A 12,825-nucleotide genomic window follows, 5' to 3' on the forward strand; every position below is an offset into this window, starting at 1 on the left:
TTTGTTTTACAGTTACCCTGGATCGAGCTTTTATTTATATTCCTAGTTTATTTTAATGGTTTCTACTCTTCCAGGAATGCTTTCTGACAGATTGTAACTCCACAGACAAACATATTTACTGGGGCTTAAGCACTATCTAAAATAATATCATTGCTTAACTGCCATAGCAAAAGTTTTTAAAAGGGAAGATGAAAGTTCAGCTCTCACTGACTTCAAAATTATCTTTCAAAGTAGGTCTAAAGAGAGGTATCATTCATCATTACATTTTCGGTGTTGAGTAAGCAATAATCAATGTTATATTATGCTTCATGAAAGAAGTAAAACTCAGACAGCCTCTACAGTTAATAGTTTTTACTCTTTGCTGTGTATCTGATCTACTCTGCTCATGAATACTAGAGCCTATGCTTTCCTGGTGGAACTGTTTTAAAACTGTTGGTAGCAGTCATTCTTCAAAGGCTTTGTTTCCTAACAAAATGTATTTGGCATAAAATAAAGTAGAGGTGATTGCTTTCCATATTAATTTCATTAAATTCATCTTTAGTATACATAACTTTTATTGCAATATTCAATGTTCATTATAAATCTGTAGTATCAAATCTGTGCTAACCATGTGTTTCTCCATCACTTCTTTCACGGTAATCCAATACTGGCTTTGCTATTATGGATCTATTAAGGTTTCTAATATCTGATACTTTTTCTGATATTGCACTGCAGGCTTTTTTAAAAAAGCTATTGAAATTTTACAAATTTATTGTTAGAAATTACTTTATTTACTTCACCAAGGGAGAGCAATGAGATTAAAAATATCTGCTTCATGTCAATATTTATATAGATATTATACAGAACAGTTTTTTTCAACTTACTGCTTTATGAAGGAATAATTCTACCAGAAATTACTAAAGTGGTTAGCAGTTCCATTGTTGCTACTTTGTTAGGACTAGCTGTTTAAGATATTATGTACTTCATTACTCTACTAGCTTTATTTAAATAGAAGCGTTCATAAAAAATTACTGCATATTTTTAGTTTCATTTTGTATCTTGAATAGTATCTGAAGAATCTATGCTTTTGACATCTCTCAAATCATACACACATACAAGCATAAATACCCAATACAACATCTTTGGCGTTCTTTTTAAAAGTGCCAGTGCTCCTGGTTCTGTCTCACAACAGAAAAGAATAAGTTTATTTAACTTGACAAATCAAAATGAAGCTTGGAAGGTATTTTACTTCTGAGATTTACTGTGTAGTAAGAATACTGATAGTTCAGTTTCTCCACAATCTTTCCCTCTATTAGTATTTCTCATTACTACTTGAAAGGTACAGAGGCATCCCTGTATTTTTCCCAAGTAAATTTTTTTCCCTTCCCTCAGACTCATGAGGTGAACTCTAGAGCAGTAAGCCTGAAAGTTGAAAATCAAGCTAGGACTAAGCAGCACAGTGGGTCATTCCCTTTCAGTGAAATATGGAAATAGGCCCTCATGCAAATGCCTAGTGCCATTTGATATTTTGTCAGCAACATCTAAGATACTCTGAGATATTTTATCTTGTAACTCCCTAACTGCATGTATTCTATTTACACTTCTGAGTTGTGAACTTAGTGTTTTAGATATTCATTCCTGCACATACCTATTTCATTAGTACATTATAAGCAAGTATTCACTCTAATTTCAAGCGTACCCCTTAGGTCCTTTAAAATTCATTTGCATTACAAATTTAGTTTCTTCAGAACAATAGGTTGAAGCCTAATCCACTGTATAAACTGAGAACTGGAAATTCTCTCGGTCTTCTATGACCATTCACTCTGAGTAGAGTGAATTCTATCTACCCTAGGCTTATATCCTATGTAACTTGCCTCCACTCTAAGCTGTTCAGGATTTTATGAGATAAAACCATGTCAGCCTCCTTCCCATGCTGATCATCTTGCAAATAGGTATTTGTCTATGGATAGTGAGATCAGTATGTTTTCAAAGCCAAGACCTAAAATAGAAGCTTAGACACACTTGACATAGTTCATCAAAAGAGCAAGACAATTTAGAACACCTACTGAAAAGACTGCTGCTCTCCCTTAATTATACTGGAAGCCTTAAAGTGCCTCAGTGTGGTATTTAAATTGTTTCTTTGGTAAAGACAAGCCAAGTATCAAATTTTTTAATTTTGGTTTGCTTTTTTAAAAATCACTTTTTCACCGGATTTGATATCTACAATTCTAATTAGTCTATCATCGATTCTATATTTCCTTTTTCTCTCCTCTTCTATGTAGATGTAGACTATTAAGTTCAGCACAGCGTTGCTTCTTAAAACTGCTGAATTTATAAACTACATTCTGTTTTACACTTTTTACATCTTTCTTCTTTCACTCTCTTTCTTTTTTTCCTATATGGATATTGATTTGGTCTTCCTGTTTGTCAGGTTTCACCTTTGCCATATTTCACTTTTGCTTTTCACCAGCTTTCTAGTGTCTTATTGCTCTTTCATATTCCATTCTGTTTTATGGACTACTCAACAGGGATAGTAGAATCACTATTACTTTAAGTAATAGTTTTGGATCCCACAGTCTGCCATTTCCTTTTTGGACTTTAGCACCGTTTATTTCAAACACTGTCATTAAAAGAGCTTTTGCTCATCTTCAACTGGCAGCTTTGAAACTGCCTAACATATGACTCCCGACACTATGGACTTTCACTACAAGGTCTGTCAACTTTTATTTCCTCATTTCTACATGAATCACCTTCTATACACATGGTTCTATCGAAGATTATATGAAGACAGGATAAAGAGAATTGTATTACGTGGTTTTGGCCTTAGTTACAATGGGGTACATCTGACAGCTTTTTTGCTATGTCAACAAAAAAACATCCATGTAAAGGATGGGTGCTTATTTCTACCCTGTGTACAGAATCCAATAAAAACTGTTCTAGCATTATTGCTACATGGATATAACATAACATAGTTTAGATAACAAATAATAATAATAAAAAATATGTATTACTTCAGATTAATTGTCATTACAAAGGGCATTTACTAAAATAACTTTATGGGATACTAGAAAAAATTATAATTAAAAAAATCAGTGTAATTCTATTAACTGAGCTTCTCGGGTAAGAATGTGATTAGTACATAATTCCAAATAAAGAATACCTTTCTAATGCCTCCCAAAAACTGAATTTAATCATCCCAAATTAGACGTTTTTTCCCATTTTATATGTTTACAAAAATCTGAATCACTTCAATATAAAATTTTAAAAATTATTTTAGAGTAAGAAAAAAAAAAAAACAACCTAAAAAACAAACTCTCAAATTGTCAAATGTCTAGCTTGTTTCTTTTTTCCTAGCATAGAAAAAATACCAGTTTTTCTCCAGTCTTAATCTCAGTATTCGTCAATTTAAACTATAATGGTATTTTTTAAATCTGTTGATCGAAAGCATCTGTAAATTATAGTCCAGTATTATTTTTTTTAAACTGATCACCAAGGGGTTTCAATCATAGATTCATCTCTTTTGTCATTGAGACAAATATTTTGTCTATTAAGCATACCCTAAGGTTGTATTACTACTTTCCTGTAGTTATAGCTAAAGTCATTGCATTTTTACCACCCTGGGGAACAGCACTGATTCTGTAAAATTCTGGAACACTGGCAGAAGAGATATGATGTGATGTATTTTTGCATGTAATTCATGTAGTTTCTCATATATTTTCTAATTTGCAATTAAATTTAAAGTTAGGAAACAATTTTAAATCAGTGAGATATTTAGTGTCACGATGCCATCTGATATAGATTCCCATCGCTATTTCTATTGTAAGACTTGTTTAACAGCAACAGTACATATGCATATTACAAGTGTCCAGTGACATGAGCGAAGGGCAGGAAAGCATGGTCATTTTGCGAGGTATTGATGCAATAGTAGAATAAAGGACTTGCAGATTGCAGCTCAGGGGAATGGACAGGATAGCATAGCATGTTGCATGAGCCACCATAGGCAGGCAGCTGGAATAACCACAAAACCATTGCTGAAATACAAAGAGTAAATTTATTTCCTATTTATTACCTTCCTAACCAGAGGATGCCAAAGCAATACCCAGGCAGAGACACTCAAGCAGGAATACGGCAACTTAGTCCAATCCTAGCAAGTGGCTGGGCTGCTGTTTGCACCCATTTATCAAGCACCCACACACACATACTTTACCAATGCACTGGGATCTCCTCTGGGCCCTTTGTGACCTCTGAGCTTTGATCTCTCTCCCAAAACAGGGAGCTCAAACATGTCCATAAATCTCTCCAAATACCTATGTTATCCCTACACAGACATTTTATTTCTCGAAACAGAGACAAACAGCAGTAGGCATAACATATATATGGGGTTCCCACTCTGTTATTCTCAGGCCTTGGCATTCCAGTCTGCAAGGTCACGGAATAAATCTGCCATGCTCTTCATCATTCTCCCACTTTTAATTCTTTCATCCCTACATGTGAGAGTCTGAGAGGTTAATGGTTAATGGGTCAAACGTTTACCCATTTGTGGAGGTGGTAGATAGCACCCTCAGTCTCATTTCAGTGTGGATCAATACATGATCTAAAGTGCTGCAAGACAGTGTAAAACTCCCCTCCATTGAATTCTGTGTTTCCCCTACTCCCAATGGATCAAGATTGTGATCACTTCAAACATCACACACCTAAATTACAACAATCAAGTCTAATCATTGAACCACAGGTGGTAATATCTTTCTCTTCTCTTTTCTTTTTCTTTCTTTCTTTTCCATATACGTTTTATTAAATGTTATTTTTATGTTTTTATATTGCTATATTACTGCAGATAATAATAATCAAAACAGCTACATACCTGCTTCCCATTGCAACCAAATAGTTCTAAAATAAATCCTACATGTGTATATTTACAAGCACCGATTATTCAGTGTGGTCTGACAGCCCCAAGGGATCTATTAACAAAAGCCTGGGTTATCCTTGCCTTCTGGTCACAACAGTGTCTTTCATTTCTATTGTTCGTGACTTTTCAATAATTTTATCACACCATGGGATTTTAGCAGAACAGATAATGAATAGTTCAGTTTTCTATACCTTGTAACAACAATATTGCAAAGCCCTGTTATTGTTACTGGTCAGAATGCTACATAAACAAACAAACAAAAAAAAGTGGCAAGTTTAAAAAATATTTTTTTCTTACCTAAGCCATGTCTATGTGTTGACATAGGGGGTAACACAGTCCAAGCCTTGGTCTTTGGATTGTAACATTCAACAGTGTTTAATGTCTTTAAACCATCCCGGCCTCCAATGACAAACAGTTTATCGTCGATGACAGCAACACCAAACTGAAGCCTCCTGCCATTCATTACTCCAGCCTGAATCCATATGTTTGTTCTGAGATCATATTTTTCAATAGTTGTGGCTCCTGATGAGACATAAAACCAGAACTACAAATATCAAAATGATAGATGCATTTAAATTGATGCTTAAGAGAATAGCTTAATAATTCATTTGAAATGTAACCACTGCTTTATTTTAACATACACATAACTTCCAATGTTTAAGTATTGTACAGAAAAAGATCAACATAATTATGAAGATTTCTTCTTTGGAACTAACATAATAAAATGTTATAATTCCATGGAAAATAATTCTGCTAGGATTCATTCATTCTGTGGAACTAAAAAGCAATGAATCAAGTTCAAACAAACATCATGAAAGCAGTAGTTTTGTTAACTGGACTAAAAAAGACATAATTTAAATTCAATTTGTATATAAGTATAGCAGAGGAGCAATAATGTACACTACAACTGGATGTATTAAACTCCCTCCCAGTTTTATTAAGCCACAAGATATGTGAAGCAAATCTTGCATTCAATTTAGACAAATATACATATCTTTTTGACCCTAGTTTAAAATAGACAGATGTAGATTCATTAATACTTAGGTTTGAGAGAACAAAATATACAGTTTATTTGATACAGTTTCTTATAGGTACTGCAGGGCATATTATAATGATGCATATTCATAAAGTTGCAATGCTTTATATGTTGAATCTATTAATGTTAAAAGCTAGAATTGTAGCACATGAGTTCTGTAAAACTGTTTACTTCAATGGTAAAAAGTACAGTTTAAAACTTTTTGCCATTCTGATTTCAGAAAATTGTACTTGCATAACAAACAGAGTCTTTGAATTATGCTCAGCTACATATTTTCTAATATTGGCTAAGTCTGAGTGCCATAATATTTTATTATTAGATTTCATTATTACACACTGAGCACCTAACCCAGGAGTTACTGGACTGCTTAATCTGTTTATCCAATAAGGTGCCTTGCAAATTTTTAATTATGATGATGATGAGGAGGATGATATAATGCTAACAATAAAAACGGCAATGAGAATAATGACAAAAATCACCAACACAAAGTGAAATAGGCACCAGTCATATAAAATCATTATAATCAGGAAAATGAATATAATACATTCTAGACTGCAATTCAGACAAGAAAAGAAGACTTCTTAAAAAACAGTAATTATTTTGATTGCAATGATTCTGCAATAGTAACATTCAAAACAGAAAAATCTTTAAACAAAAAGGTGGTGGAATAACTGAAAGGTATCATCAGCAGAGACCTTAGTATATCTTTAATTGCAGATTATTGAGAATTTATTTTTATAATAGTTAGACTATTCTTCATTCCCATACATATGGTAAAAAATTCACACAGCTTAGACTTTAAAAGAGAATGAACTTCTTCCTTTCTTAGGAGGAAAACTGGGCACTTCTGACAAAGGAAGAGGTTCTTTTCTTTAGCTCAACTATTTTGATCTTGAAAGTAAAAGGATTTTCTGCACCTAGGAGAGGAGGCAAAATCTTGACACCAATAGGATTTTACTAGACAAATTAGTATAGCTATTTAAGAGTCAGTTCCTCTGGGTATATAAAATCAATACCATATTGGAATATTGATTTTTCATCTGTCATATATTTTATGGCTTGAATGTATTTGTATATAATACTCCAAATGAAGTATTATTACATTGCCCAATGTTGACATCACAAATTTGCTCTGAAACAGAATAAAAGCAGAAGCTCTAAAGCATCCAGGGGTGCATCAAACACAGGATAAACAACAAGGCCATTGCTTTATCTTGATAACACCTTTGAGCTACTTTTGCTTAAATCTCCTGTCACCGAGTGAAGACAACAAAACATCTGTTTTCCCATTTTTTGGAATCTTAATTCAAAAGAAGAGCAATGCCATGCTTAGATTCTCTCATAGCCTTTTCTGCTAATTCTATGTTGACCTTAAATATTTGACTTATGGTAAGGCTACTGGAGCTACAAAATTCATAAACATTAAGGTTTTGGGGAAATTTCTTGGAAATCTGTTTTAGAATTTCAGCAACTGATTATATTTTATGACTTTGGGCAGTAGTTCTGTCTTTGTCAAAAGTCTAAATGAATCATAGAACCGTAGAATTGCAGAATCATTTAGGTTGGAAAAGACCTTTAAAATTATTCACCCTTTAACCCAGTACTGCCAAATCCTCCACTAAACCCCAAGCATCACATCTACATATCTTTTAAATACCTCCAGGAAAGGAGACTCCATCACTTCTCTGGGCAATTCCAATGCCTCTTAACAATTTCAGTGAAACAATTTTTCTTCATATTCAATCTAAACCTCCTCCAGTGTAATTTGAGGCCATTTCCTGTTGTCCTATCACTTGTTACTTGGGATAAGAGACTGACACCCACCTTGCTACAACCTCCTTTCAAGAAGTTGTAGAGAATGGCAAGCTCTTCCCTGAACCTTCTTTATTTCCAGGCTAAAGAACCACAGCCACTCCTCACAAGATTTATAGTCCACATCCGTCACCAGCTCCATTGCCCTTCTCTGGCCACACTCCAGGAGCTCAATGTCCTTCTAGCAGTGAGGGAGCCAGAACTGGAAGTAGGATTTGAAGTATGGCCTCACCAGTGCTGAGCACAGTGCACATAAAATCAATAATTACACTGCATGATGATGACTCACTCTTTGCTGCCTGGATTTGGAAGGAATATAGAGTACCACATATGGAACTATCAGAGAGAGGGACAGAACCCTATCCCCACTCACTTTCATCACTTGTAAGGTGAGAGCAGTGTCCAGGTTTTTAAACCACCAAGCTGTGGTGCAGTGGAGGAACAGTCACTAACGTAGATGCTGGTTGCAGCAACAAGTAAAAATTCACATGCCAGTTGAGATAAGAAAGTTCTCTGCCATAACCAGTGGATGGCAGTCAGCAGAGCCAGCTCCTAACTGAAGCAACTTCCAAACTGCAAACTCAAAGAAATGAGCTGTGTTGGTTAATACTGCCCCCCAGTCTGTGCAGGCTGTGAAAGAATGTCAGCAATGTCAGAAATCTGTAGACAAGGACTTTTTTCTAATCCCCATGAACAAACCAAAGTAATTCTGATTATATGTTTCAGAAAACCAGAAAATCCAATTTCCCAAGAACATGAGGATGGAAGAAAGCAATCAGGAAAGGACTGGTATATATTTTTATGGAAATTGGAGATACAGGCTTAATGTGAAGATATGAATAAAATAAATAAAGGAAAAATTGATTATTCATTTTGAGCTGAAGCATATCTATCTAATAGAGATAGACATATTTTTCTAAAAACAAAACTGAACAGAATACCACAGAATAAATAACACACAGATAGATCCAAATAAAAATAACTCTATTTAAAAGTATATTAAAATATATATGAAATTATATTTTAAAATTTATTCTATTATTGTTTCCTTCAATTGCATATCAATAGTGCTTTTTGAGTGGTCTAATGGTAAGAGGAAATAAATTACTTACTAGACTGCCTTAAAGATAGTGAGCATGAAACTGTAAAGATGAAAGAAAAACAAATACACAGAATACTGAAAATTTTACAATAAAAATACTACACATCCAGACAATTCCTCTATACACACACACACACACACACACACACACACACACACACATGCACGCAAAAACTCCTATTTTTCAGATAGACAGAGCTCTAGAACTGACTAATTTCAGGATATGGCACTGAAGAGAGAGTATATGAAAAAGACATAGTGAGGTGAAAAATAATTAATTTAATAGCTAGTTGTATGATAAATAAAAGTGCGTAGTAAATTAAAAAACTATTCCATGACTGTAACAGTACAAATAATTTATGGTAAGAACATAAGGATGTTTCTTGATGGTCTGGGTAAATTTCTACCTTTTCTTTCCCCCCTAACTTAAATTCAACTTAGGATCCAGCTGGGCATTGGATGAAATTAGTTCTGTGTATTGTGCATATGGGCATTATAAACCCTGATTAATCAAGGTCTATGAAGTAATGAGAGACCTACAGAGAAAGAAAACTTCAGAAATGAAATGCCATAGATGATCAGGGTAATTTTGCATTAATGTCCAACTGCTGCTGACAATTCCTCTGTGCATGCAGCAGGGATGAAAATGATCCTATCACCCCATGTTTCTGATGAAACATTAAAATAGCTCTCACAATTTCACCTTTATCTACAGAGCAGTACAACACTGAAGTAAACAGAAGTTTTTATTTTTTGTTTTAGTTGTCATTTTTAAGTACGTGAATTTGTGGAATTGTTTTGGTGAAACCCTTCAAATGATCCTCTAATTACCTTCTCTTAAACTTTGTCTTTTTCTAAAATTAAGCATATTTCATTTCCTCCCTAATGACTTATATATCAAGATTTTTGTAGAAACCTGATTGTCGTTCTCACATTTTTTGCATAGTTGATGACTGAAGACTAATTATATAGCAAGGTCATTGAAAGAAAAAGAGTATTTGGATAGCAATTTTATTTGCAACCCATTATTTTAAGTTAAATGCAGAAATATGTAGAAACCTGTCCTTCAAGGATATTTTTATTTTTGAACAAGCTGACATAGGCTACATGAAGTAATGAAGATTGTCTAAGACTACGAATGCAATGTATTTATTATAACTAGGTATAAATGCAGGACTTTTCATATCAACAAAGTGAAAATTGCTTCAAAAGTAGATGAAAATCTCCCCCTTGCCAAACTGTCTTTGTATTCAGTGTAAACATTTCCACATAAAAGTATGCAGTTTTATTTCCTTATTGGTAGAATGACTCCGTATTGAAACCCATGAGGAAGGGTAGGAGTTCTACATTTGTCATCAGAAAATTTCTATTTTTTTCCCTGTAAGGCTTTCTGCTGATTTTGCTATTACTAAAGCTGTTGCTGACATGTACTCTGATCATTTTGTTCAAGATTTAGAGATGCTGCTGTGCGTAGGTGCAAAGTGATGACCTTGATCTAGTGATCTGCAACATTACATTTTGAACTGAAAGATGGTGACTCAAGTGGAACGAACGTGACCTAAGGAGGTTACTGATGCAGATACCAAGGAGACTATTTTGGTAAAGAAACAGCTATACAAAAAATGAGAGCATAGGGTGGCAGTTCATTACTCTATAATAAGATTGCTGGAAATTCCTTTAAGCACTCCAAAATCTATAACACATACACAAAAAGATTCTTACTTTTTTTTTTTTTTTTGTGAAAACATGTTTTAAAATGTCAGAAGGATTTTCCATATACTGATATGAAATAAAAATCAGAGAACCTTTTATGAGCAGAATTCTCTAAAACCAATACAAGTTTTTTCCACTAATCTTTATATTTTTGAACATATCAGAACTGACAGCTTTTCGACAGTGATTTTAGGCAATGTCTTTGATGTTCTGCACTTTGTTTTATAATATAGTATTATATGTTATTACATAAAATATTCATGGTTTATTTTATATTTTTATGTAGTCTAAAACTTTCAAAAGTTTATTTTATTAATGATTTAAGTCATGCATTATGATAGTCTACCTTTGCTCAGAAACACATTCGCTGCTCTTCTTTAAAAACAGTTCTGTTCCCGCTGAAAATTGTGCAAATAATGTGTTAACAATAAAAATAAAAGTAAAAAAAGTTCTACATGTGGACAAGTGCAAATTCTGGGGGAACTACATATTCTGCAAGAGGGGTGTGCACCCACTGGAGCTCCCACCAGTGACCTACATAAGCTGTGTATCTGTGTTTGTATGAATATGTACATGTGTGTCTGTGACTAGAACACACAGGGATTTGGTCAAGAAGAACGTTAAGAAATTTAAAGATGTAAATTCATGTTTTGTAAGTTTCTAGTATTGGAGTTTATCTACTGAATGATTGATATTGATTCTAAACACATGGCTCATCTGATTAGAAGTTTGTTATGTACTATAACCAAATCAATAAGCTTCTTTGATCATGATTGGTTTAAATAATGTGAACTGAGCAGTCTGGTCCTGCAACAGTACCAGTTTCCCATAGCCCCCACCCTTCTTTCATTATTTTTCATTATAGATGTAGAGATGCTCATCCACACTGCTTAGCCTTTTGCTCAGTTCCTGGGAGATTCAGCTTTGCTGCAATTACTTCCCTCTAAGGTAAAGTTGCTGCATAGGGTGCTCTTCCTAACTTTTACAGGAAGGACCCAGATAATGCTGACTGGATTCTATATGGTACCATCTATAGTTCAAAGAGATAATTGTGTTTATTTGGTTTTCCAGTTCAGAGCATTAAAAATAAGGTGAAAACTCTGCTGAAGATTACTTGGATGTTCTTGTGCTTGACAATACAGACTTATGGAGCATTTCCTAGAATTTGGCAAGGTGATTTGTGAGGTGGCTGAAGGTGCAAGATAGAGCTGGAAGACTACACTGGGAGATGCCACCATTTTTCAAGCCTTATCCACACTGGATGTTGAGGGTGATTCCAGATCTGCACTATTTACAGAACGAGATTCAGAATTTGTGGTAGTTTATTCTAACGTCAATACCAGTATCGACAACCATTAATGACTCTTTGATGATCAGGGAACAGAAAATAGCTAGTGTATAGAAAAAGATATGGTTTCTGATAGTACAGAAGTTCTCTAAGTTATCCATCTGCCAGGCATGTGTCTTCTCTAGCTCACACACAAAGTTTTCTGGTGGTTTTTTTTTTTTTTTTTTGGTCGTTTTTTTCGAGTTTGTTTGTTTTGGGTTTTTTGTTTGGCTTTTTTGTGTATTTTAATAAATGATAAGAAATCTGCATTGGAAATGTCATACAATAGAGCAAGTTGCAGGGAAGTAATTAGGAGGAACAGAGGGTTGTTCTTAGGATAATAATCCCCCTAACACGCCCATGATGCACAACCCTCTTGCACTGTCTGCATAATCCCATAATTTGCACCAACAGGTGTGAATTCCAGGGCAACAGATTGACAAGGTAAAAAAGTTTGTGGGATGATAAAATTTATCTTGTGTGTGATAACTTTGGCTCTTTTCTCACATTTGAAACCATGGAGGTTTTAGAATAGGTCACTTCAGGATCTTCTTTTTGTTTAAAGCTATAACTGAATCAGCAGTTTCAGAAGATAATTACTCTGAAAAAAGTCAGAAATTTAGTGATATAAAATAAGTACTGAAAAAGTACCAGATGGTGTTAAAATAGGGGTTGTTTTGTTTTTTTTTTTCTATTCTGAAATGCACTGCTAAATCAAAGTACTTAAACTGCTAATTTGCCTATGAGACTGAATGTTTTGGAACATATTGAAAATCATAGAAATGAAAAGAAGGAAGTAATCATGTTAATACTTATAAGAACTGGACGAGAAGAGAACTTTAGTGTGATTTATACATTTAATTATCTCATTAGTGATTAGTCAGTGTATTTCATATTCCTCTGGTGAAGTAATTAGCCAACCTCTACTTTTACTCTACAATTACATTAAC

The 12,825-nt window shown here is 34.1% G+C and overlaps 1 protein-coding gene across 1 annotated transcript in view; it reads right to left on the bottom strand.

The window, feature by feature from the left end:
* KLHL1 (kelch like family member 1) overlaps positions 1–12,825 on the bottom strand; it is a 183,932-nt gene that overhangs the window by 34,420 nt on the left and 136,687 nt on the right. The window contains exon 7 of the mRNA XM_014895354.2: positions 5,183–5,407. Coding sequence (XP_014750840.1) covers positions 5,183–5,407 — 225 coding nt within the window. The remainder of the gene's footprint in view (positions 1–5,182; positions 5,408–12,825) is intronic.

Source organism: Sturnus vulgaris, chromosome 2 (assembly GCF_052056855.1).
Source record: "Sturnus vulgaris isolate bStuVul1 chromosome 2, bStuVul1.hap1, whole genome shotgun sequence".
NCBI classification, from domain to species: domain Eukaryota; kingdom Metazoa; phylum Chordata; class Aves; order Passeriformes; family Sturnidae; genus Sturnus; species Sturnus vulgaris.